The following is a 27343-nucleotide window of genomic DNA, read 5'->3' as shown; positions in this document are numbered from 1 at the left end:
TGTAACATGAAACAGAGATTGACAGGAACATTATCGGATGCAAATGGGAGATGGACAGGGGTCCAGCTACTCAGTTAATGAAGATCTCTCAGATTAGCTGAGGGTCTATCAAGGTGAAGATGAAGGGCTGCATTCCACACAGACAGGAACTCAATTTCCTACCATTCAAGGCAAGCCTATTTCTCACTAGTGTGTTCCACAATTTACACATGGAGGTGTGAATAAGGTTGCCCATACACCAGTCTCTATGCAGCCGATCTTCTGGCAAGAGATGCAATCAAAATGTCCTTGCAGGCAGTGCTTCATGTGTGCCAGGACCGAGCCCCGGCACTTCTAGGCTTGGCAGTTCAGAGCCCTGGCACCTCTGGCGCGTGCTGCATCAGTTATGCTAGAGCCCTGGCACCTAATTGCTTGAGCCCTGGCACCTCTGGTTACAAATTAAGCACCGCTTGCAGGTCTCACCCAGGTCCTACATGACTGTGGTCTGTCTACTTTAAAAAACTGAAAGGACACCCCACGGCCCCTCTGTCTCCTTATTAGATCAGATGTCCACCTCCCTTCTTTCCCATTACAAGATTAAGTCAACTCTGTAGCATGGGGAGCAGCCCTGATTAACAGCACTGCAGAGGAGAACCATCCCCTAACAACCTGGAACACAATACGAAAACATCTTCTACTTGGCCTCCAATGACCAACTCAGCCCGGACCCCCGAGTGCAATGTATGGGACAGCATGGAAGAGTGGCCAATCACGTGAGATTAAGGGCAAAGCAAACAGACTGTGAATGGCTGGTGGTCATGAGACACGCAACCAAGCAAAGCCTCTTTCATGCGCTGAGGAAAGGTAACTCAGATCTATGCGATAGATGGGATGGGAAAAGTACCTTGTGCTCCATCTCCTGGGCCAGATGGCTCTGAAGCTGTTGGAGCTGTTCTGCAGAATCGCTGCAGAGCTGATGGTAAGTCTCCTTTAGGGCACTGAGTTGGGTGGAAATTTGCTCCTTCTCCTGGTCAGAAAGCCTGCAAGATGGGACAGGAAATCTCTTCATGGAGTCCAAGAAAGTGACACGCAGCTCCATGCGTTTCAGATTGTCTTCTCCAGACACAAAATGGCAAGAACACAATGGAATCCCCTTCTCACACTGCTCAAGCCTCAGCTGAAGGGTTAAGTGCACTGTCATGCCAGTTACCCTGTGCCGAGCACAGTGACCGAATCAGGAATGAAACTAAGCAAAACAGCTGAGGTCGTAAATTACCAGGATGGGGTGAAAGAGTTGCAACAAAATTGACTGGTTTTGTATTCCATTTCCAATCCACAAAAATGGTTCCATTTGGGGGGAAAGGTGAAAGTATGTCAGTTTCCTATACAAAAATAGGCCTATTTTCATTCACATGGTCTGATTTTCAAGCTAAAATCCACTAAATTATCAAAGCTCCTAAATTCTGTTCTGACTGAGATGCATTTGTATGTTTAAACACACACAATTTGAATTTTCATGCTTCGGGGCAAAACTGGTCATTTTAGCCAAAAGCAAAGTTTCTGGGTTGTAAAATCACCTGGAACAAAATTGGGAATCTCTATTGGGGGGAATTTTTGGCGATAAAGCTTGCCATTTTCACATACACCTGGTCACTATTTAAATGGTCACCTGGATTCAAAGACTACCTGCCCACCAATGGAATCTCAGCAGTGTGGTCGAGTAATCTGGCCATTAGAATAACTTGAGGTTAATTTTCTCTGCATTTATCATCACCTTCTCTTCTGACAAAGAGGTGTACTACCCCTCCCCTCCCCAATCTCCTCTCTCTTATTCACTGCTACTTGTACTGTACTCACTTGTGGCTATGTTTTGCAAGGAAGATCTGTGCAGTTTTGATGGCCTCTGAGACCTGCTCTTTCCTTGCAGCCAGTTCCTCATTTAGAGCCTGTGGAGAACAAGAGGAAAGCTAAATTCCAGGCTGGAAAGAAAGGAAGCAATTCCCCTGAGGTGTATTACAGCACATGCTCAGTGTTACACAGGAGGTATCAAGGTTGCTTTCCTTCAGTGGTTTTGGAAAGCTCAGTTAGAACTAGCAGGAGAATGTAGTTTTAGTATGTATAACAGCAGTATGAAAATTACTATGTGCATGGTACTTGTACCTATCAGAGAGAGGGGGAGGGACACAGGCCTTCTGATTTACCTGCTGCTCCGAGATGGATTTCTCAATGTCTCCCAGCTCTTTGCTCTTGAGTGGGCCAGTCCTGACTTGCGTGCTCTGTTTCAAACCAGAGACCCAGCCCAGGAGTTCTTTCACCTTGTCCACGTGCTCCTGCTTCTCTTCCTCTACTGCTTTCTACACATGGGGGAGACAGGAACACATCCCGCATTAATGTACTGAGGGGCCCAGAATTACCGCAGCCAGAGCCCAGCACCATTCAGTGGAAGGAACTGAAATATGCTCTAACCAGGAAATGGGAAAGGGGTCTGAAGCAGAGGAAGAATCACTGGCAGAAACTGACGACTGGGCCTGGGAGTTCTGAATGTGCTAATTATGAATTCAGAATCACAGAATCATAGGGCTGGAAGGGACCTCGAGAGGTCTTCTAGTCCGGTCCCCTGGCAGGACTAAGTATTATCTAGATCATCCCTAACAAGTGTTTGTTTAACCTGCTCTTAAAAATCTCCAAGGATGGCGATTTCACAACCTCCCTCGGCAATTTATTCCAGTGCTTCACCACCCTGACAGTTAGGAAGTTTTTCCTAATGTCCAACTTAAACCTCCCTTGCTGCAATTTAAGCCCATTGCTTCTTGTCCTGTACTCAGAGGTTAAAGGAGAACAATTTTTCTGCCTCCTCCATGTAACATTTTATGTACTTGAAAAATGTCATGTCCCCTCTCAGTCTTCTCTTTTCCAGATTAAACAACCCAATTTTTTCAGCCTTCTCTCACAGGTAATTTTCTAGACCTTGAATCATTTTTGTTGCTCTTCTCTGGACTTTCTCCAATTTGTCCACATCTTTCCTGAAATGTGACACCCAGAACTGGACACAATACTGCAGCTGAGGCCTAATCAGCGTGAAGTAGAGCGGAAGAATTACTTCTCCTGTCTTACTTACAATACTCCTGCTAATACATCCCAGAATTAAGTGTTGGGGGTTTTTTTGGCTTTTTTTTTTTGGCAATAGTGTTACACTTTCACTCACCTTTAGCTTATGATCCACTATCACCCCCAGATCCCTTTCTGCAGTACTCCTTCCTAGGCAATCGTTTCCCATTTGGTACTCCACTGATTGTTCCTTCCTAAGCGTTTGTCCTTATAGAATTTCATCCTATTTTTTTCAGACCATTTCTTCGGTTTGTCCGGATCATTGTGAATTTTAATTCGATCCTCTAAAGCACCTGCGGCCCCTCCCAGCTTGGTATTGTCTGCAAACTTTATAAGTGTACTCTGTATGCCATTATCTAAATCACTGATGAAGATACTGAACAGAACTGGACTCAGAAGCTATCCCTGCGGGATCCCACTAATTATGCCCTTCCAGCTTGACTATAAACCACTAATAAGTATCCTCTGGGAACGGTTTTCCAACCAGTCATGCACCCAATGTATGGTAACTCCATCTAGGTTGTATTTTCCTAGTTTCTTTATGAGAAAGTCATGAGAGACAGTATCAAAAGCTTTACTAAAGTCAAGCTATACCACATCTACTGCTTCCCGCCCTCCTCTACCCCCAATCCACATGTCAAAGAAAGCTATTAGGTTGGTTTGCCAGGATTTGTTCTTGACAAATCCATGCTGACTGTTATTTATCACCTTATGGTCTTCGAAGTGTTTGCAAATTGATTGCTTAATTATTTGCTTCATTGTCTTTCCAAGTATTGAAATGAAGCAGACTGGTCTAATTCCCTGGCTATAAAATATCCTTACTTCCTCTTCCTCCAGCCGCCGGAGAGCATCACTGATGTACTTTACGTGCTGTGTGGTTAACGTTACCAATGCCGTATAGCGAGTCCGTAGATCCATGAACTAAAAACAAAAACAAAAGAAACAAAGCCCCATGCGTCAGTCGGAACTCTGGCTGACACAAGCACAGTACTTTACAGGGTGAGAAATGGATACAGCACCTCTCATTCGGAAAGATCCCCAAGCACTTCACAGACTAGATATGTTACAGCACCACTGAAATGCAGCAACTCTAAGATGGAGGGTGGCAGTCACCTGACGCACGGCATGCTGCACAACAGTGGGGAGGGAGGAGAAGTTTTGGTCGAGGACACTGGGGCAAATCTTCTACTCTTATAAAAACACCATGGGATCTTTAATATCCACATGGAGCAGACAGGACCTTGGTTTTTTAAAGGTCTCATCCAAAAGATCCACACACAGTATACTGCATGGTACTCTGTTTATTTACCTTGGAAGGCTGAAGGGCTGAGTCGACCCTGTTGGGATTTGAACCTGTGGTTCCAAGGAGTCTAGGTATTTCATACCTGATGCTTAGAGCACTAAGCCATCCTCTCTGGCTAATAAAAAAAACAGTGAGGGTGGAAATTTTTATTTAAGAGTTCAGCAGAAAGGACTTTGTCTGTCTTCTAGGAGCAGAGGAACCTCTCCCCACTCCTCTCCCATGCAAGGCCAGGCAGGAAGGCAGGCAGGCTGCTTACCTCTTGGGTGATAGCATCCGAGGAGGAAAGTATGCGTCTGCGTTTCACAGGAGATTTCTGCTGTGATTCCACAAATGCCCTGTATGTCATGAGCTGCAGCTCATAGTCCTGGAAATAAAAGAAGGTGGGGTATGTGTGTGTGCGGAAAGATTTTGAATCGTTACCTATTTATTCTAAGACTGGCATTTTCAGGTCTCTTAGGGTACGTATATACTACCCGCCGGATCGGCGGGTAGTGTTCGATGTATCGGGGATCGATTTATCGCATCTTGTCTGGATGCGATAAATCGATCTGCTAATTGATGCCCATTGGTAAACGCAGTCAACGAGGGCGCCGCGGCAGTCGACTCGCCGCCATGAGGACGGCCAGATAAGTTGAACTACACAAATAGCATAGCTGAAGTTGCGTATCTTAGTTCGAACCCCTCCTCAATGTAGACCAGCCCTTAGCAGCTAATTCCCGCTCTCCACATATAAAGACAGAACCACCAAAGTCAGCAATAGAGGAGTTTTGCCTCTCTCCTGGCTTCGGAGAATGGAAGATGCAGGCAAGGACTGTGCAGTTGACATCGAGCCCTGTGTTCGCCTGAGATTTAAGATTCATGTCATTACCTTGACAGCAGTGGAGTACTGCTGTGAGAATTTCTGACACTGGTCCAGCTTGGCCTGATTTCTGTCGATTACCACAACCAAAGCCTTTGACAAAAAACAAAAGAAAAAAAGATTTTTTTCCCCTACCTTGTAAATGAAATTTTCCTCTTATTTCCTCTGTGACTCATGACCACGTTCATATTTAACTTGTTCTCTAGAGACCTCGAGCAACAGAACAGGTGACATTCTTGCTCTGCCATCTGCCCATACGTTAAAGAGACACTGTGCAAGGTTTGTGATCCTCTAAGACTGACCTCCTGTATAACAGACCATAGAACTTCCCTAAAATAATTCCCTGAGCAGATCTTTTAGTAAAACAGCCAGTCTTGATCTTAAGCTTCTCCCACAACGTCCCACCAACATGCCTCAGCACCTCCAGGAGTGAAGATAACTCAGCCTCTGTGGACATTTTATGGAGACGAGAAGGGAGTATTATCTAGATCTCTCTCTTCCTTAAGTACTGTATGTAGCATGAACGCTTCTTGGTCTTTAATGCATTTATTCTCACCATGCCCCTGTGAGGCAGGACAGTGCTACTATCCCCATTGTGGGGATGGGGAACTGAGGCACAGAGTGGCTAAGGCCCAGATTAAAAAAAAAAAATTAAATCCCTAACTCCACTGAAATCAATGGAAGTTACGCACCTAAATACCTTCAAAAACCTGGGCCTAAGTGACTTGACCAAGGTCACCCAGGCAATCTGTGGTGGAGCAGAGGCTTGTACCCAGGTCTCCCATGTCCCAGGCTAGCACCCTAACCACTGGCCCTTTGTTCCTAAGTGCTTCTGATGCGACCACTAAGTGCTACCAGGAGACCATAGGTGAATGCACTGCTGACAGTGGTAACTTTCAGTTATTACCCTTCTGAGGTGCATCTGCTCTGGTAAGCTATAGGTGAATGCACGTATATTATTGCAAATCCCATGAGTCATTCAGTCCTTGAGAGAACAATGATTTGAAGCTTACGAGCCAAAAGATTTATTTAAAAAAAAATACTTGTTTTGACTCCTTTCAACAACCCTATTCCAGTTAGAATAGTGCCATTTTCTGTCTTACCGTCTGCTGGCTCAGCTGTTCAGAGAGCACCCTGCTGTCCTCTGCTTGCCCAGGTTTCATCAGTTCCTGCTGGGCAGTGGTCTCCTCAATCCACTGGATCAGCTCTCCGTGACACTCCCGGTAATCCCTCAGCACCTCCTGGATACTCTCCAGATCTGAACAGCTGAAAGGACCAATGCAAAAAGGAAACCATCACCAAACTCAAATCACCACGTCAAAACAATGACACATGCAGAGAAACCTCTAAAGCCGAGGTTTCCCTGGGGATATTTACAGAAGCCACACGTCCAGCTCTGCGGGACAGGGAGCATGAGGGGGTGTTTCCAGCCATGCTATGGTTTGTTAAGGGTGGCAATGTCTGCAACCAGTAAAGATCCAAAGATCCAGATCAGAACTGAAAGGCGTTCCATAGAATCAGCCTGGCAAAGGTTAGCAGCTGCTAAGGGAGCCTGTAGGATAGGCAGGGGGTGTTAAAGCAGAGAAAGGGAGTCAAGAACTCAAAAGATGGTGTTGGAGGAGGAGGAGAGAGAAAGAGAATTAAGTTCTGCCATTCCCTCAAATGGGAATAGTTCCTATATTTAATGGTGGCATTTGTCACTCTGGCTGCTAGCAGAAGTTACAGCTGGAAAAATGCCATTGTTAGTTCCAAGTCTGGCACAAGCTTCCATCAGAGGCCCTGCCGGCAGAGCAACAAGAAGAAGAAGGGAGTGTCTCACCGGGTTTCAATCTGAGAGCCAACTCTCTGCCAGCGATCCCACAGCTGGGCTCCCTTCTCCTGGTACCGCTCTAGATCCATGCTGCGCTCCTGCTTCAGACGATACAGCTGCTCGCCAGCGACTTTAGCCTTTGCCATATCCTCTTCCAACGTAGAGAACACAGCGTTCTTGTTCTTCGCATCACTGAGCCATTGCTTTAACAAACAACAAGACACCTAATTCATATTACCAAGACCAGAAAGTTTAGCTGAAGTTGCTGGTGAGTGAGTATGTACAACATGGAATTCTCCAATCAAACTTAAGCATCTAAAAGTACAGAACAGTTAAGACAGGCTAGGCAAATATCTAGCTCTACCTTGCGTTGCCCTGTGGAGTTTACGAACAATTATCAGCTCCATAATCTCCACCATCTGGCTGAATCTAGGACCAGGAGGTGCAAAACATAGGGATCTGTAGCCCAACTCAGAGCAAGTCATGATGGTGCATTCAGCATCACAGAGTTACGCACGCTGCAGCTGCCAAGTGCAATTAGCATCAGCCGTGCAAAAAAGCAGAAGTGATGATGCCTGCCAAGGCAGCTGTTCTACCTACAGTTCACAAAGCAGTAGGGATCATGTCAACTCAATTAAAGCCTCCAATCACTCACCAGCGAGAAGAGGGGATGGACTATAATGCAAATTCAGTAAGGAAAGGGGAGAATCCAGTTCAATGAATGCCAGAGCTCATGCCTGGAGTGATTCTAGTTTCTACTGGATGTTACCGGAAGCATAATGTTACCAACCTCTAATGTAGCTCTGTGAGACTGAATAGCTGTTAGATCAGCAGGGACTGCCTCCTCTTGGCTCAGTTTCACTTCATATCCTTTTACCAGGGACTCTGCTCCTTGGGTACTACGAACAACAACATCCACTGTCTTTAACCTATCATGTAAAGACAAGAAGGAAACATGACTTCTCGAACGGAGGACATTCTGCATTGTAAAGTCATTTGGATCATAAGCAGCAGAGAGGAACAGAACAGATCGCTCTGGATCATACCCAACATTCACATTTGAGTAGCAGGAAGAAAAGGCCATAATGGAATCTAGATTCTGAGGGGAGAAGCCAGTAAACACAAGCTCCTATATATGCCCCTGAAATTCTAAAACACCTTCAATTAAAATGGAAGGGATCAAACAGAACTGAACATAGAAGCAGCATAATCTAGTGGTCTGAGTTCTAGAATAAGAGATTGGAATAGCAGCGTTTAACCCCAGTTTTAACAGCAACTCCAACAAGTCACTTCATCTTGGCGTTCCCATCCCCAAAGTGGGAATAATTAGTCACCTCGACGCTAATGTTCAAATATTCTGGAGCACCACTGCCTGGCACCCCTTGGAGCTCTGGAATTTACAGCATCTCCTAGACATTCCTAAGCCCCCTTAAAAAGCATGACAGCAATTCCTACCCTCACCCAGTTTCAGAGAGGGTAGCCATGCAGCATAGCTAGTTCTGCCCATATAGAATTCTCTCTCAACTCCAGAAAATAGGCACGTTCTGACTCACTTATCCAGGTAGATGGAAGAGAGTCCATACACATGATCCATCTTCTCTACCAGTAGACTGAGCTCAGAACGCAGGTGTGGGGCACTGGACCCTGTTGGAGACTTGTGTAGGAAGCTGTCACATCTCTCAGAAACGTCCTGCAAGTCAGACTTCAGCTGCCGTAAATCCTCCTGCATGCGCTGTGTGGAGGCAAAAAATTAACATCAGAATAAAGTGCAGACACCCAGGAGACAGAAGCTAAAGTGAACAGGATAAGATGCAAGGAGCACCCAGTATTAGACATTTCCAGCTTAAAAGTCTATTTAGCAGAATCATTTGAAGTTTAAATAGGGCTTGTAAATTCTGCAGATTTCACCGTTTTCTTCATTCCTTTCCATTATCAGATCGGGATGCTCTGGTCTCAGTGGTGGCAAAGGCCACTTGCAATCAATGCTTTGGGAACTGTTGCTTCTTATAACTTTTTATTCAGGTTTCAAGAAGGAACACTTTCTGCAATAGATGTTTGCCCAGCCAGCCTGGGAAAAAGGCAGTATGTGCTAGTCTCAGTGGATTGAGGGATAGGCCCAGGCTATATGACAATAGACATTTTCCCCTTGGGGATCTGAAGCAAGGAGACATCATGGGGTGGGCGAAGGTATACAATGCAAAAAGGCGTGGAGGCAAGAGAACAAAGATACCTTCATTGTCCTTCTGACCTCAGAGTAAAAGGTTACCTCCACGGGATTGCTACGTGAAGCAGGTGAGTTCCCTATATAAGATTTATGCCAGGGTATCAATGCCCTGTGAAGCAGCTCTCTTTAGACCAACAGTGGGTTCCCTCAAACCTGCAGGAAGTACTGACCTCCTGCTCTGCAATGCGGAAGGTGTTTTCCTGGATAGTATCACCATCTGTTCTGGTGCTGCCTGGGGCCTGGATTCGCCTCACTAGTCTCTGTTCGCACTCCTCCAGGCGCAGACGGATGTTCTTTAGCTGAGAGAGATATATCCTGGCAACCATCTCATCTTTGTCCTCTGTAAAGTCACAAACATACCAAAAAAAAACCCCATCTAGGATCAGTCTCAATTAGGAACCACAGACCCAAGTGGCTGCACTCTTCTGCCCAGAGAGAAGCGAACACAGGGCTCTCTACTCAGATGGAAACTAAATTTGCCCAAGGCCAGTCGAGAGCTGTGAGGACCTAACGTTTAACCACTGGCAGCAGAGCAAGAACCCCGCTACCCAGACCTAATCGGCACCATTTGCCAGCGCTATTTCTCCCCAACAAGGGCCGCACATTTGAATGAACAGCAGGGAAGAGAACAGCCATTTGCAAAGCTAACATTCACAACCTAGTCTAAAAATTAAGAGCACCTGTAGATCTCACATCTCTACCAGCCCCTACAGCTCCACATGAGTCTATTAACGCTCCCAGCTCACCGTTCTCCATGGACTCCAGCAGCTGTTGGAAGTGCTCCTTGCTGGACTTCACTTCTTCCTCCAAGCGCAGCCGATCGGCCCCAGAGAAGAGCTCCGAGTCCCGGCTGTCCTGCAGGAAGTCCTCACAGTGCGCCTGCAGGCTCTTCATGGCTTGCTGGCACTCTCCTTGGGCCAGAGATCTGAGCTGTGGAAAACCAAAGACTAACAATAAGGAACTCTGCACCAAACTGCCCTGACCAAGGTCCCAGTTACTGCGAATTACCCGGCTGCGTCTCTCATTTCTCACACACTCCCGTAAGCATTAATTCACATGCTCCTTTCCTAGCAAGACACCCATCTTTTCAAGGGTGACCACCACTGCCAGGAGGCAGTTTCTAGTGAGTCTCCCCTTCTCGGACAGGACAGCTCTTTTGGTCACGCTATGACGCAGCACTGCCTTTAGGTGCCAGCCGTCGTCTTGCCTGGGTTTTTATCTCACTCCCCCCATTATAATAATCTTTATTGCCTGAACAGAGCTCTCCCATGCTTTCAAGGAAAGAGGAATTACATTATGAGGCGTTTGCCTTCCCTGGATCTTTCCTCCCCTTCCTCATTCCCCTCACCTCCATCTCTGTTCACTCCTAAGTAAAAAGGATCGTCAATCCTAGGACACCTGAGCAGATTATAGCTCAGGAGCAAACAACTGATGCTAGGGTCGCTGCACCTCTCTTTCTTTGCTCTGAACCCCCCAGAGCCAGACTGTCTCAGACTGTGCCCCTCAGGCTGATCCGTCAGTCGCCCTAACCCTTCACCCTTGAATCATCTCTTACCATTTTCCTTGTATTCCCTACCCAGGCGAGGAAGCCTTGGTATCATTTCCAACTCCAACTAGGCAGCCAAACCAAGTGAGCTTTTCCATTGCTGGAGAAGACCAGCCTACACTGCAGTGACCCGGACAGGTGGATTTCTTGGGAAGCTTTGTACGGTACCTTCTCTATATTCCAGCCTTGCACTAGGGCAATGTCCTTCCGCAGGTAGTTCCAGGAGATCAGGCTCTTCGTGTTCACATGGAGCTGGTGCCAGAGGGCCATCACCTTCTGGTACAGCTGTTCAACCCTACAACAGGATAGCAGTTCCATGACAGCCCAGGTCCCCCAGCATTCTCAGTTACCGCAGGGAGCCAGGCATGTGTTATTCAAATTCAGCCTTTAACTTTTAGCTCATTAAGATAACAACCCAAGGTCAAGCCTAACTGAGTAGAGCCAATGGTAAGGCTTGCAGAATGCCCTGATCAGAATCCGACAGGAGCCTTATATCTCTCTCATTCACATGCATTAGATCCCCACTGGGGAATCCCCTCTCCTGCGTGCTGCCATCTCCAAACATCCAGAAATATAACATCAAACGTTCTTGTGAAGTCAGCAGCAGAAGCACTGCAAGAGCCGCCTCCTCCACCAGGCAGGCCAGCCAGACTCAGGAGGCCTCAGGCCCCTCTCCAGGCAGGGCAGCCACATCAGGACATTTGAGCAGCCAGAAGGGGTGTTCAGGTTTTTCCTCACCTGTTGCAATTAATATTAACAACATGAAGCCCCAATTCCCAGCAAGGATGAGGGGTTAAACTTTTCCCAAGCAAAACAGATCTGGATGGTCTCAGTATAAATAACCCAGAACATAACGAACAGCTAAAGGCATCTCTTGGTCATTCTAGCTCTGGAATTCCAACCCACAATGAGCAGCAAGCAGTGAACTGCAATGCTTAGTTACCTGTTAGCAATGTCAATTGCCTCTTTGTTAGGAGGGGGGATCAGGAAGCACACAGATGGGACCATGGCTTCATTGCCAGTAGGGCTGATCACCTTCCATTTGGTCCTCTGGGAATTATCTTCCAGCACACACTCATCATTCTTACAGATGGTGATCTAGGTAGGCAACAACAAAAAAATTGCAATCCAACACCTGACCCACCAAAGCCTTCTGTTGTAGCCAGATCCCTCTCTGGGAAACTCCAGTAGGGCTACTTGAGGAAAGCAGGCTTTCCACCAACTCACTTTAAAATCGACCAAAAGTGAAGTAAATTGCAAATCACCTCAGAGAGCTGTCTGGAAAGGAAGGTAGGAGAAATTCAGTGATGCTAGGATGCTACCCGGGCAAGTCTTTAGCTAGAAGGTATGGGAATGGAACCTTGGCTACTGCTCAGAGAAAGATCAGGACCATTGGAGAAGCTATTCCAGAAGAGGCAATTGTTCCATCCGCCTCCTTATACATCCCCTCCCTAACTCGCTGTTGTTTCTTACCGTCAAAGTGCTAGAGAAGTGGTCCAAGTTTCTCTGTTTTCTGCTTCCCCGCTATTCCCCCAACCCTCTGCACAAGCCTGGATTCTTCTCCTCCCTTCGCTCCAAAGCCCGCAGGCTCCTTGCCGTCAGCTCACCTCGATCTGGCGATAGTCACAAACAGCCTTGACTGAGATGGTGCTCTTCAGGACATGGTCCGGATTTCGTGGCTTTAGCTGAACGATGGTTTTGGACCGCCCAACCAAGCTGGCGACGGAGCTCTTCGACTGAATAAGCTGCTCCTTTTCATCCTGGCGAAAATGAAAGCAAAGCGCTGCTACTGCAGGTGGCAAAAGAGATCACTAAATCCCTTAGAGTGGTTGCAATATCTCTCTTTCCCCTAGAAAGGTGAGTGTCTTCCAGGTCTGGGCTGGGCTCTCAAGGGCTGACTGGATATGCCAAGAGAGTCCCTCTCACCCCAGCTGTGGGGGAATACACCCCAAATCAGGGCTGGAACATTCCCTTTCATTTTTGTGCCATTCCAAACCACTCACTTGCTTCCCCTACCCCCACCAAGCTGCATGCAGAGCATTAATTTCTTTTGCTGCTAGAGACAAGAAAATAACAGTCTTCTAAAAAATTTAAATTGCAGTGTGTATAAAACAGTGACCAGCAGGACACACCCTAACCGAGGAGACACTTCTTTTTTTGCTGCTTTGGGAAGGCTGCAGAACCCTGTTGCATTCCTCCCTTTTCTAAAGCAAGGAATGAAGGCATGTTCAAAAATGACACTCAGGATGTAGGTGCAAAGAGTTAAGAAGATAAAACATCCCAGAGAAATGGCTCAGAAACATCTCTTCACCTAAGGGACTTCTTTCCACTACGGTTAGTGGTGAAGCAATCAGAATTATTAGATATTTTGATAGAAATTTGCCAGCTGGGGTAAATGATATTGCATAATTGGTTTCTTTCAGTCACTGCTGGTCTGATGCTCTGAGATCACAGTGGTTCTCCATTTTCAGAGCATCCTCAAAACAATCTACAGCCATTCCAGTGTAGAAGTGTGGGTATTGTTACATAAATCACAGCCTGAATAATTTATTACGGTCCAGCCCACTTTGACTTATGAAGTTAAAAAAACACATCCACCAGAGAACTTTAACACTCACGCTTTTCACTCTGAGCCCATTAAAGGGTCAATTAGTGCACTAGGAAGGATGAATGGTCTCAGTTATTTAATGGTTAAAAAAAAACAAAAAAAGAATAAGTGCTTAAATAAACTACCTGTGCCTGTCCCAGGGAGCATGATTGGAAGAAATACAACTTTAACTCATTAGTTACCAAAGAATAAGAGCATATGTCAGGGAGATAGCTGGACTTTACCATTCCTGAGACGTCGGCTACTTTTCAAAACAAGGAGTGAACCACTATCATGCTAGAATCCTAGTACTTGTGGATAGAGCTCTAAGAACCTGCAGCGAGTACAGCTGGATTATAAAGAGCCAAACAACCTGACGCTGGGAGAAGGGAATGCGCCACTCGGACCCTTGAGAAGAGAGGATAATTAGTCTAGAGGATTTACCCTGCATGACTGCCCAATACCAGAACCCACATTTTTGCTGCAAAACCTCTGGGACCAAAAGAACTCCATAAGAAGGAGATTGCATATGACAACGGGATTTCATGCATCTGAGTTTGTGAAGCTCCACTAATAGGTTAGTACTTAATCAGTCCAATCTGAAGTACTGAAGGAGTGTATAAACGTTAACTTTTGAAAGGTTTTGATTAGCATCTGGCCACTAATCTTTATCAGAGGATTAGCAGTTAAATACTTTGGTAAACCCGCACTCATTAGATATGCCAAATCAGCACATGGCTGACACTTCACTCCTTTTCCTATTATGTCAATTTGCCCGAGTGGTTATAAAGTTATCTTATTGTTTGGACTGCTCTATATATTATTCCAGTTGCATCAGGTAATGTGACTTAAAGATTAATCTGCCAGAGTTCAGCCTACTACTGCTGTCTTGATTACTGAATATAGACATACACTATTATCCATCCGCTCGCTGCTTTGATTTTATCATTAGCCACCTTGTAGACCTGGCATAACAGATTAATGACAGATTTGATCTGGATTAAGAGTGGGCATTTCCCGCCATCCTTCCCTGCACCAGCTAAACAACCAATTGGATGCAGCCTCCAGTTGCATTTGACCAGATCAGAGTAACCATCTCGGGCAAAACAACTCACCCATCACTGTATTTCTACGCACAGAAAGATAGTGTGGTAGATAGTAATGGTGAAGAATCAACTCTGGACTTCATTTTCCTGTGGTACACAAGGTCTCTAGCTAGCCTTTTTGCACAGCCGGCTCCTCTTCCCTTCAACAAGGGTGCAGGGATAGAGAGAGAGCTTTGTGTTCTATAAGAGTCCTTTACTGCAGTCACTGATCTTCCATTATAGCTATTAAATTAAAATCAGATTAGTGTAGACAGTGTTAAATCAACAGAAAGCGACACAGTAAAGATCACACAGCCTGCACTCTGACACACACAATCAAAATGCAAGGAGTGGCCTGAGACAGGACAGGCAAAGAACATTCAACTTAACTGTGCTGTTGTAGGAACAAACAAATATACCCATTTTCCCTTGTGATGCAAAAGCCAGCAAGCAGTGCTGCTCCACGGTATTGATTGTGCATTGCACCGAGAGCCCATGATGTTGGGGCTTATTCAGAACACCCACCATGGAATCCTGCAGCAGATCTTCCAGGCGGGTCAGGCTGGTGTTCTGGTCACAAGAATACTTCCGTTTGATAGAGTCTTGGAGATTCTGCAGGTACGTTTCTGACTCTCGGGCGTCGCTGAAGAACTGCAAAGCCCAAAAGCATTACAGAAAGCTGTGTGATACAACACACCACAGGCTATTCCTTGCCACATGCAACACTGCAAGGGACCCACCAAAAACCTCATTGGGCAAGTTTCTTCCACATTTCTCTCCATCTTTGTGCTGCTGGAGCGGTAAAGCACCACCAACGGCTTGGATTGGGCTATCACGAGAAATCTCATCCCACCATATAAAGCACACAGGGGACGTGGCAAAAGGGAAAGAAACAAATGAGAAAAAATTCAGAAGCCCTTCATTTAAAGCTATGTTCAGGATAAACCCTATAGTGCCCTGCAAAAGGATAAGCACGTTGTGGGTCAGTTGATGCTATATCATAACCACGGTGCACAACCAGGTGTGGGTCTCTGAACCATAGGTCAGGAACAGAAACGCAGGACTGTCCCTCCCTACTATACCTGGAAGTAAGCAGCATTCTCCTTCACATGCTGGTCTACACATAAGCAGAGCTGTTTGATCCACTGCCACTGGGACTGGACAGCTGCGCTATACGCCTGGAAAATACACATATACAAAGAAAACCATGAGTTACAACAACAAAGGAACAAGGTGCACCTGTCAACAAAGGGGTTTGAGTCAGTGTTCAGCCAGTTCACTCAACTAGCTGACAATGGGCATATAAGGAGGAAGGATTTGGCTGTAATGAGATGTCGTGGGAAGTGTCCTGGAATAGAGACCAAGAGAAATATATTAAACAAAGGAGGCACATCAAGTGGCACTTCCAAGGTCGTTTCCCTCCATCCCCTGGAATTGGTGGAGGGGCTTGTCAAACCCTGCCCTGCCCTGATGACCCTTTGCTCCACAGACATGTTTGCTCCATCAGTCTCATAACCATGAATAATTCAAAGAGAGCTCAGGGCCACTGGCTCTCTTATCTTACCACAGGACCTTGGGCCTGGGCCTGTACACACAAACATTTCTCTTTATTATCTTGGGAAGGGCACTTGTAGAAGTGTCTCCCTGGCCCTTCTCAAGAAAGCTGTTTACAACGACTTGGAATTGGTAAAAGCAGTTTAGGGTGGAGGTGGATGTGTGGCCGTCAATAGTATGTCTCCCAATGATATTTCTTCAAGGGGGTAACTGAGTTCAATTCATATGGCTGGGCATGAAACCCCCCAGCGTATACACCCTTCAACCGATCAGTTACCTCTACAGTCTGTTTGGCCGGGTGATTCTCCAATGACAGCAGCTCTGCTGTATCTTGTAGAGACCAGAACACATCCTGTTTCTCTTCCAGTTCCATTGTCAGCTCCTGAGTAGCAGACACAAGCAAAGACTCAAATCAAAATCAATCGTACATTTCTGGGGCAGCTGTACTTGAGTCATTATGTCTCCAGGCCAGGCTGAAGAGGAGCAGGGATGTGGAGCAGGGTTAAAGCAGGTGTTGGAAACGGCACTGAGCATTTCTTCAGTTCCACAAGTAGGTTTTGAATGAGAACACCTTATCACTATTGTCTTGAGGGGCGGTCTCCTTAACCTTAACTGAGAATTTCTGCCTTGGAATTTCCTTAATTTTGAATGGCTACAGATATAAATAAAACATTATTCAGAAGCAGCAAAGAATCCTGTGGCACCTTATAGACTAACAGACGTTTTGGAGCATGAGCTTTCGTGGGTGAATACCCACGTCGTCAGATGCATGTCAGATTATTCTGATTATTCAGAAGGTTATCATTCAAAGCCTAGATGCTAGGAACTGAGGGAATTCTCAGCCAAGTGTTCAGCTCCAGCTTTAATTCTGCCCCACAGTATATTTATTACATGCTCACAAAACTGGAAAACCTGCTAAACAGATTTAGCTTTTCCCTTTGCATTCTACTCAAGCCACAGTTCACCAGTGGTGATCATGACTGCGGCAAGCGCGGCAGGCTGAGCTAGCTGTAGGAGCTCAGAATCCTGGGAAGCCTTAATTTGAGAGCTTTTAAGCCAGCTGGAGGTTTCACAGCAATTTAAAAGCAATACCAGTATAATCAATGGAGCTTGTAACTAGGCAGCCCTGTTCAGACGGGTTCCCTGTGCCTGCACTATACGTACTGAGAAGTAATTCCTTTTGGCTGCAATATTGGGGTTGTTGTCACTCCAGTCGTACGCCAGCTCCTCTTCCTCCTTTTCATTCAGCCAGATTAGCTCAGCAGTGGCTCGGGACACAAACCCGTACAGGCTCTGGAGATGCCGCAGTCGGAAGCTCGATGTTTCCTGCATACAGTGAAATAACCACCCCTCTTGTGAGCCATAAATGGATGCTTCCCAGACCGTTCTCTCTTCCAGTGCCCCTGAAGGGGGCTGAGGACGTATAGTTACAGTACTACGAAGACATCTGAGAAGTGTGTAAGTGAAAACCACCCGCCCCCTGGGAGGATGACTCCAGCTGTGATGAGTTGCTCCAAACTGGGAAACTTTCTCATGGTATGTAAGTCAAGCAGATAAGAATAATGAGAATGGCTTAGGAAATTCAGACCCTTTGCCTTGTACCCTCAGGGTTACCAGCTGGGTAAAACCATGGCTTTCATAGCACACAGGCCAACCTTGCCAAAATAACCTGGGGTTTGCCATAAACAGGTTTCCATTCTGAGGAAGCCACTAACGTGTCCGCTCTTCTCTCCGCTCTCAACTATTGTTACTGTTCCTCTCCCCATCCTCACCACCAGCAGATATGGACCCTGTATTCTGCAGCCTGTGCCAGGGGAATATGGTGCTGGGTGCAGGGGCGGGACGCTCAGGCAGCAGAGCATGCTGAGGCCATGGGTAATGCCTACTCACCATCAGCTTGCAGTACTGTGTCTCCAGCTTGCCGAGCGTTTCTGTGTAGCTAGCACGGAAATTCTGAGACATTTTACCCTAAGAAGGAAAAATGGTTCACGTTGCCAGCATACAGAGCTTCAATTTCGGAGCAGCGCACCCCACACCAGTCACTGCCCCTGAGTTTTCCATGAGCAGTAAGAACCGGAAATAGGAATGCTAGCTGTGGCAAGTGGTCTCTTTTCTGGATCAGGGGGAGGGAGGGAGGGAAATCAGACAGTGGGGGAAAGAACCTTCCACCCTCAGTGAAGGAATTGGGCTCCAAGAGGAAATAGAAAGAATGATTTACAAGAAATTGGGCTTAACACAACAAATCAATGGGGACCAAATCTGGAGAGTAGCCGCAGCACTTAAGCCTCTTGGCTTGAGCTTTGCCTGCAGAATAAGCTAATGGTGATACATTAAAATCCTGGTTCAATGGGACACACCTTAGATTCACCGATTCTAAGGGCAGAGGGGACCATTGGGGTCATCTGGTCTGACCTCCTGTACAGCACAGGTCACAGAACTTCCCCAAGGGAATTCCTAGAGCAGAGCTTTTAGAGACACATCCAGCCTTGATTTAATAATTGTCAGAGATGTGGAATTCACTGCGACCCTTGGTAAATTATTCCAATGTTAATTACTCACACTGGTAAAATGACACTGTCTAGCTTCAGTTTCCAGTCATTGGATCATGTTAGTCTTTTCTCAGCTCCACTGAAAAGCCCATTATTAAATATTTGCTCCCCATGTAGATAGTTATGGACTCTAGTCAAGTGACCCCTCTTTACTAAGCTTAATAGCTTGAGCTCTTTGAGTCTATCACTAGAAGGCAAGTTTTCTAATCCTTTAATCATTCTCGGGGCTCCTCTCTGAACCTTCTCGAATTTATCAACACCCCTTGACTTGTGGGCATCAGAACTGGACACGCTATTCCAGCAGCAGTCACATCAGCGCCAAATACAAAGGTAACATAACCTCCCTATTCCTACTTTTAATGAGTCTTGATAGTTCAGAGTGCTGGGAGAACCGGCTGCACCATATACCTTCAAAGGTGCCTCACTGCAACACCTCCAGTATATTCACCCTCCAAAGCCACCAAACACTCACAGGATCTGATGTCCTGCTCCTCCTCATCACCCTGCCGAGCCTTGGCAAACTCTAGTGCCCTCAGGTCCTCTATCAAGTCTGTGTCCCCCTCACCTCATACATCCTGGCCTCCTTCACGCTGGCGCCCAGATCCTCCACGCTGGAGTGGACGTGCCGCTGCGTCTCCAGCTGAGATTCCACACTCGGCAAATCATTGCCCCACTCCGCCCGCTCCAGCTTCATCTGAAACAGCCACCAATAGGCACAGTCAATGTTTGCCATCCAAAAGAGCATGCTCAAAAGCACAGGGTCCTGGAGGTGACAGCACCTTCTAGCTCACTACTGAAGCAAGAGATGCAAAGCGCAGCCCCGGTGCAGTGTGATCCTTAAGAGCCTGACCCTAACAGTGCTCAGGTCAATGTCCAAACTCACATTGACTTCAGGGGCAGCTGGCTTGAGCCCTATGTTCATGTCAAACAGGAGGAGATTGTCAGGCTGAATTAGTCTGGAGCTCTGCTTTGGAAACACCCTTCCACTATTCCCTGCAAACAGCAGGAGCACTGTATGGGAAACCAAACCCAGCTCAGGACAAGAGGGACTTCTCAGAAACAAAAGTATCTGGTAACCAATGGCATTCCCTGAGCACCAGGGCCAGCTGCACCCTCACAATGTCTGTGATTTAAAGAAAAAGACAGAAACCCCTCCCGCCCCATTTTTCAGTTTTCTGACTTTTTTTTAGTGCCAATACATGCAGCTGAGTCAGCCTGGTTAAAGCTGGTTAAAGCCCATGGCATGCACCCACCTGCATCTCTTCCACCCAAGACAGCAGCTCATACACAAATCGGAGGTTGCCTTCATCTTCAGAAGAGGAGATGGCCACCAGCTCCGCGCGGGTCATGGGCTTCCGGAACCAGGAGGCAGAGGAGATATGCGTGCCCTTTGTCAAGGGCTCTGCCTTCAAGTGTGTAGTGGTCAGGGGGGACGGCTGTACCAGCTCCAAGGTAGAGAAGTGACCCTTCCGGTACAGGTTAGTGCATTCCAGCCTCAGCGTGACCAGCTCATCTTGCAGCCGGACGATCCTGGAGAAGAGAGGGGGAGGGAAGACAGAAGCCTAGTTACTGATGTCTGGACTCCAGCAGATATATGGAACGACACCTGTTCCACAACGATCCTGCTTATCAGGGGTTTGTCTTTCTTCTTCTATAACCCAAACTGAAGGAATCCAACCTCACAGGAAGCACATGGAGAGCAGGACACACTCAGCTAGGGCAGAGCCATTACCACCAGGACTCACATACCTTGCTACTTAATGCAGCATATTCATGTGCCTCAGTCCATATCCCCCAGTCAGTGACGCTTTCTCATACACACAGCCCCTCACCTGAAGACCAGCTCTTCCAGCTGGTAGTAATTCTCATCTCGGAGGATCTGCACATCCACCTGCAGCTGCCGGATGAGACCCTCGCACTCCTGCAGGTACATGACCACATCGGATTCGTACTGCACTGGCTGGCCAGACTCCAGGTGAGCAGCATCCTGCAGTGAGAGGTCAGAGTTACCAGGGGGATGTGTCATTCCCACTGTACTGTAAGGGACATGCAAGGCAAGAGGGGTGTGTTCTGGTTCAGCCGTTAAGGATTCATAGATGTTACGGCCAGAAGGGACCATTTATGATCATCTAGCCTGACCTCCCGCGTAACACAAGCCAAAGAACCTCACCTACTGGCTTGTGCATCAAGCCCATAACTTCTGTTTGAGCCCGTGCAATGTCTTTTAGGAAGACATCCAGTCCCACTATAAAGACTCCAAGTGATGGAGAATCCACCCACCCCTAGGCAAGTTATTCAAATATTTAGTTACCCTCACTTTAAACCGTGCACTTTGCTTCCAATCTGAATATGTCCAGCTTCAACCACTGGCTCTGGTTACGTCCTTCCCTGCTAACTTAAAGGGCCATCAATGATCAGAAATCATTTCCCGCATAGGTACCTATACACTTCAAGTAGGTCTACAGTGCAATTGGATTGTGACTGCAGCATGCAGAGACAAACCCGAGCTAGGTCTGAACCAGCTCAAACGACAACAGCAGTGAGACCACAGCAGAACAGGCTATTCAACCAATCCAGGCCCATACATGCGTACTCCAGCAGCTAACCTGTGCTGCCACAGCATAACTGCTATTGTTATTCCAGCTAGCTAGACCAAAGCCAACTTGGATATCTCACACTTCTGATTCCACTGCAGACATACCATATCAAGTCACCTCAGAACCGTCTCTTGGCTCAACGGAATAGATTGAGCCTCTTAAGACTCATTATAAGGCAAGTTTTCCAGACTGAATCCTTCTCGTAGCTCTATGCCGAACCCTTTCCAATTTTTCAGCATCCCTTTGGAAGCATGGACACCGGATTGCACACAATGGCCAGTAAGGGTCTCACCGATGCCATACACAAAAGTAACACCACCTCCATGCTCCTCCTTGATGTTCCCCTGCTAATACATCCAATGACCATGTTCACCTTCTTAACTACAGCACTGGGAGCTCCTGTTCCACCACGAACCCCACGCCCTATTCAGAATAAGCTCAACATCCCAAGAGTGAGGTGCTGAGGTCTAAGCAGAAAGGCAGCTATGCCAGGTTATAGAGGCGAGTTTGAGGGAAGGAAAGAGGACAATAGACATGAGACATGGGAGACTAACACCAACACTCACGGCCTGCAGTGTGTTCCTTGCCAGAGTGAGTTTTTCTTCACAGTTCAGAGCACCATTCTGAATTTTGTTAGCGATTTGTAGCAGCAATTCCAGCCTGCGACAAAAGAAATAAAATCAGAGACACGAGCCTCTCCAGGACACCTTCAGCCACCATAGTGGTGGCAGAAGAGAGAATTCTCAACAGGGATCCAGTAAGCTCTACATTCCCACAGTTCAGTACCAACCTCTCCACTGCTGGCCGCAACGACTTCTCACGCTCCAGCATCTCTATGATCAGCTTGCCCCATTCCTCCTCCACGTCATTGGGGTGGTAACCTTGGGGCAGCCTGATGCGGCCGAATTCAATCCATACCTGGAAACACAGTAGCAGAACAGCTTCTCTTACCCTGCTCTATTACACGGTTGACAGCATCTGAGTGACTTATTCCACTAACATCTATTGGGAGAGGAGGGCACCAGTTTTCTTGGCTATAGCTCTGCATACCCCTAACCTGAATGAAGCTTCCTCTACACCGTCTTGAGAGCAGCTGCCTCTATCCTCAGACCACCCTCTCTAAACCACGCAGTCAAGGGGCTAACACACGGCTAGAAGGTGCTTGGATACCACAGTGATTGGAGCAGCAGAAGAACCTATACCTCAGTAGGTTGCCTCAGCAATGCTGCTTGCTTTATAATATACCCTCAGGGTTATTTTTGTTTCTCTGTTTCAAAACAAATCCAAATTGAACGTACAGTAAATCTTGAAAAACAAAATGTTCCCAGTGACCAGTCATGCAGCTGAGAAGTCTCTTACCTCTAGTAGTTTATACAGCTCCTCTATCCTGCCTTTTTCTTGTTCTTTTGTTGGGATTTCTGTTTCTTTGAAGTGTATGTACTGATTATAAAGTGCCTGCAATGGGAGACAGCTGTATCAGCACACAGCCCTCGGCACCATCTTGGGCTACCACCAGTTAAGCCCAAAGCCAACAACTGGCACCAGACATTGCAAGGAAACCCTTACCTTTAGCTCAACAGGGTTCTGGGGGAAGGATGTATCTGACATCAGTATCGTGTGCTGTTTGATCCAGGGGATGAGGGAGTCCACGCGGTTCTGGTACTCTAGCCATCTTGAATCGACCTCCTGGGAGGAAAAGAGGGAGCCATTTGAAGTGCTAATACTGGAAAGCAGCTGCACAAAGCAACGGGCAAAATATCGCAGCTGGGCCCCAACACGTTGCCAGCCAAAGCAGGGGAGGGAACAAACAGAACGTGCATCACTGCGACTCAGAGTGGCGACATCTTCCGCACAACCCAAGCTGAAAGCGCCTCCCCTCTTGTGATGCAGTTTCCCCGGCACAGAGGGGAAAGCAGGACCTTGCTATAAGCGCCTATCTCCAGGGCACCACAGAGCTATGTTACGCAGCTGCCCAGAGAGGAGAATTCAGTACACAGTCTCAGGCTGCTCACACGTACCCACAGAGAACCAAGGGACTTTGATGGTGCACAAGAGCATTAAAGGGTAGCCCCCCTTGCTGGGAAGCTGTAAATTGCTCCATGCTGCTCCACAGTGGCAAGCTGACATGAGCTCCAATCCCCACTTCTCTCTCCTGATTCCAGTCTCTGTGCTGGATGGACCCTCAATGCCTGCTAAGCAGCACAAACCTCCGCTGCCCCCACCCCCTTTTTTGGGGGGAGGGGGGTGAGGGGGAGGATACCATCTGTTGTAGCTGGAGATGGAAGCCTCCAAACTTTTCTCCTGGAGATAAGGCAGGCAACTCACACCACCCCCAGTCACGACACAAGGTGCTTACAGACCAGCCTTCCATAGAATTAGGGTCAGAAGGTGTAAAAAGCGGCAGTTCTTACTATCGCGCTGATCCCGTCTCCTCCCTCGGGGACCTTGGGAAAGGCATCGTAGATTGAAGACACGTAAGTTATCACAGACTTCTCATCTGGAGATGGAACATCCACATCTGGGGCAAGGGGACAAAAACGCAAGTCAGAGGAGTGAGGGGGGAGAGGTAATCTTCTACCCAGCTGGGTCAATCACCATCGTCTCTCACCTTCGGCATCCAGCAACCGGGTGACTCCAAGCCTCTCTGCAACCTCAAAGGCCTGTTCCAGATTCTCCCGGTTACTCTGTATCTGCACCCGCTCCATGTCCACCATATCCGGCCTGTAAGACACACCCAAAAGCTCAGAGACAGCCACCTTCACACCTAGCCAAGGTGACACTCTGCTTCTGGTACCGCACTGGGTTTTCACAGCCAGACACCGCTAACCATACATGATACACGGGTACATGGAGACCAAGGACGAGGAGGGAGGCTCCTAATACTACAAAGGGGGTCCCAAGTGATTCCCCCAAGATGCCAGGAGCAAGCACTGTTAAGGCAACTGGGTACGCAATTCTGCAACAGGACATAAAGCGCAAATGAGGATTAGGACCAGAAGATCTTCACATTCAAGGCAAGAAAAGCAGAGACTTCCTGGCTAGCTCTTTAAATCTGCTACACCCAGCTCAGTGCTGGGGGTACACACTGCTTAGGACTCCTAACCCCACAAACAGTTACCCCCACCCCCTACTTTTCCATCTTCAAGGGGGGGCATTTTGGCATGAGATTTCCAATTCCTTCTGCAGAGTGCTCATGACCCCGCTCCTTTCCATTTTGGAGGTTGCCCATGGTCATTCAGTCACTGTCTGACAAAGGGTACCCAGGTGACAGATGTTGTCTGGAGACATTTTATGATGCATTGACCTTACTGACAATTTTAGCTCATTTCCTTCACCCTCAGCAGCGCTGTCTAGTGGTCAAAGCCAGGAGTCAGCCCTGCTGAGTTCTAATCCCAGCTCTGCACCAACTCAATGTGCAGCGTGGAGAGAGAGATAATACCACTTGCCTAGCTGCTCACAAGGAGTTTTGTCAGAGGCTTAATTGCTGCTTCAAGAAAGCCTGGAGATGCTCAGATGGAAGGTGGCACTGAAGTGCTAAGTATTATTAGTCACTGAGAGCAGAGTGGGAACTCATGACATTAACAGCACAGCAGCACCTCCATAATCTGGTTTTAAAGCTTTCTCCCCCCTTGCTAAAAGGCCAACACTCCTTGCAACTGTGCATGTGCTCAGCCTTTTCTGCTGTGTGGGGTCCAGAGCAGAGTGCCCCTCCTCCATTATTCTGTGTTGGGCAGAACTAGGATTTCAAGGTGCAGACTGCTAAATGCTAAGATAGAACAAGGAGCCTTAACCTCCCTCGTAGCCAAGCCAGACTCCTCTTTGCACACCTGTATCTGTGAATGAGAGCATTGAACATCTTCCCGTCGCTCCAGCACGAAGAGAAGTTGGTGCACTTCACTCCCACGTAACCTGCAGTCACCTTCTGCGTCCACAAAAGCAGCTTCTCCTTAGCAGACATGTCCCCTGACTCCCCACTGATGTAAATATCGGAGATCTGTAAAGACATGGTATCGTGGGTTACACGGCACTTTGGAAGCAGGAAGAACCCTGTTGGGCAAGTTATGTACATTTTATTTCTATATATTACACATTGTACGTGGGGTCTCAGGAGCCAGTCTCATATGAAAAGTCCAAGCCAGGGATCCATATCTAAAGACAGGTTTCAGAGTGGTAGCTGTGTTAATCTGTATCTGCAAAAACAACGTGGAGTCCTTGTGGCACCTTAGAGGCTAACAAATTTATTTGGGCATAAGGTTTCATGGGCTATAACCCACTTCATCAGAGTGGAAAATACAGTAGCAGGTGTGTACACACACACACACATACACACACGAAAAGATGGGAGTCGCCTTACCAACTGGAGGGTCAAGTGCATCTGATGAAGTGGGTTCCATCCCACAAAAGCTTATGCCCAAATAAATGTGTTCGTTTCTAAGGTGCCACAAGGACTCCTCGTTATATATAAAGACAGATCACGTGAGTACAGCTTCTCTATTTTTACTGCCACAATTGCTAGGATCGGTGCAGACTCAAATGAACTGAAAGCTGAGGGCAGGGCAAATTCAGAGTAACTGCACATAAGGCTTTTCAGAGCAAAGGAAGTTTGATTAAAGGGATGCTATAGCCTGGGAGCTTTGAAATGGACTAATATTGCATCCAAGGATGCATAACCAGGGGAATCTCGAGTAGGAGTAGAGAGGTTATTTTACCTCTGTATTTGGTACTGGTGCAACTGCTGCTGAAATACTCTGTCCAGTTCTAGTGCCCACACTCCAAGAAGGAGGTTGACAAATTGGAGAGGGTTCAGAGAAGAGCCACGAGAACGATTAAAGGATTAGAAAACCTGTCTTACAGTGATAAACTAAAGAGATGGAGGGCTTTGAGTCTCACAAAGAGAAGGTTAAGGGATCACATGATTATATCCCATAAGTACCTACACGAGGAACAACTATTTAATAACAGGCTCTTCAGTCTAGCAGAGAAATGTCTAACACGATCCAATGGCTGGAAGCTGAAGCTGAACAACTTCAGACTGGCAATAATGTGCACATTTTTGACAGCGAGGATACTTAACCATTGGAACAACTGACCAAGGATCACGGTGGATTCTCCATGACTGACATGCTTTGAATCAAGATTGGATGTTTCTCTAAAAGATCTGCTCTACACATTATTTCAGGACAGTTCTATGGCTAATCAGCTAATCACAGTGGTCCCTTCTGGCACTGGAATCTATGACTATGGTGTATTCCAATTTTTACCACCACCCCACCCCTTCCCCTTTAAATAGTCTCTCCTGAAATGCTTTCATGTCTTTTTTTTTTAATTTTAAAAAAGTTAAAGGTTTTTTTGCTCCCCTGGTGAGCTTTACTTGGGCCTTCTGGGCAGCCCCATCAATTACACTAGCTAAGGCCCAACCCTCCTTTCTCACCCCCTTTCTCTGTACACACCCCTGGCTGCTGCTTCTGCAGTTTCAGCTTTGCAGCTTCTGGGGGGAAGGGTTAAGGGTAAACACCAACAACAGTGAAACTGACAATGCACAAAGCGTTGTCAAATGCACAAAGCTAACAACATGAAAAAAGGCAAAAAGATATTTTTCCTTTAAGCTCTTTCAGTTATTGTGATTTTTAGAGGTTACCTGCAACAATGGTAAGTGCGACATTTTCAGCTGGAAATTGTAATTTTTCCCTTTAATTCATCCAGCCAGTCAATACAGCCTACCTACAAGTCATCTTTTCTGCACTTCTCCCAGAGAGCACCCCCAGATAATCAGTGGTGAGCGCTTTGGAAATACCTGAGACGGACAGACAGGGCAATGGGGTGAAGGTGCTGGAAGACAGAGAGAAAAATGCCCTTCATTTGCTCCTGTGTTTAAGAGCCAGACACCACATACTGTTAGCATGTCTTGGTGATTTACATTGTGCCCTTTGAATGTATCTTTCTGAGGTAGGCGCATGGAGAACAAGTAGCAATACTTCAGAAAAACAAATGAATTCCAGGGCATTAGCAGCAGGTGGAGATGGGAAAAGTCTCTAAACCCTGGTCTTAGAAAGATTTTCCTACCAGAACAAAGTCCTGCTTGGCTAGGTGGCTGTATACCAAGCCCAGCTAGAGTCAGCATTGCAGATAACATCTTCCAACA

The 27343-nt window shown here is 46.9% G+C and overlaps 1 protein-coding gene across 28 annotated transcripts in view; it reads right to left on the bottom strand.

Annotated features, from left to right (window-relative positions):
* The window catches only part of MACF1 (microtubule actin crosslinking factor 1), a 247192-nt gene that overhangs the window by 111599 nt on the left and 108250 nt on the right, over positions 1–27343 (bottom strand). For 27 of the 28 annotated variants that reach the window (XM_030539247.1, XM_030539263.1, XM_030539259.1 and 24 more), the window contains 30 exons: positions 25029–25195; positions 23810–23922; positions 23613–23719; positions 22768–22887; positions 22561–22656; positions 21992–22119; positions 21768–21861; positions 20437–20591; positions 19858–20134; positions 19170–19298; positions 17946–18023; positions 17220–17381; positions 16333–16437; positions 15584–15679; positions 15027–15152; positions 12437–12589; positions 11773–11927; positions 10998–11124; positions 10030–10213; positions 9454–9623; positions 8613–8791; positions 7850–7988; positions 7069–7262; positions 6353–6515; positions 5259–5342; positions 4647–4754; positions 3910–4008; positions 2181–2333; positions 1837–1925; positions 884–1019 (listed from right to left, as the gene is read on the bottom strand). In XM_030539247.1, the coding sequence (XP_030395107.1) occupies positions 884–1019; positions 1837–1925; positions 2181–2333; positions 3910–4008; positions 4647–4754; positions 5259–5342; positions 6353–6515; positions 7069–7262; positions 7850–7988; positions 8613–8791; positions 9454–9623; positions 10030–10213; positions 10998–11124; positions 11773–11927; positions 12437–12589; positions 15027–15152; positions 15584–15679; positions 16333–16437; positions 17220–17381; positions 17946–18023; positions 19170–19298; positions 19858–20134; positions 20437–20591; positions 21768–21861; positions 21992–22119; positions 22561–22656; positions 22768–22887; positions 23613–23719; positions 23810–23922; positions 25029–25195 (4086 nt within the window). Of the gene's footprint in view, positions 1–883; positions 1020–1836; positions 1926–2180; positions 2334–3909; positions 4009–4396; positions 4506–4646; positions 4755–5258; positions 5343–6352; positions 6516–7068; positions 7263–7849; positions 7989–8612; positions 8792–9453; positions 9624–10029; positions 10214–10997; positions 11125–11772; positions 11928–12436; positions 12590–15026; positions 15153–15583; positions 15680–16332; positions 16438–17219; positions 17382–17945; positions 18024–19169; positions 19299–19857; positions 20135–20436; positions 20592–21767; positions 21862–21991; positions 22120–22560; positions 22657–22767; positions 22888–23612; positions 23720–23809; positions 23923–25028; positions 25196–27343 lie in introns of those variants that run through there. The other variant, XM_030539251.1, reaches the window with a different exon arrangement.

Source organism: Gopherus evgoodei, chromosome 20, assembly GCF_007399415.2.
Source record: "Gopherus evgoodei ecotype Sinaloan lineage chromosome 20, rGopEvg1_v1.p, whole genome shotgun sequence".
In the NCBI taxonomy this organism is placed as follows: Eukaryota; Metazoa; Chordata; order Testudines; family Testudinidae; genus Gopherus; species Gopherus evgoodei.
This window is presented reverse-complemented; position numbering and strand designations above follow the sequence as displayed.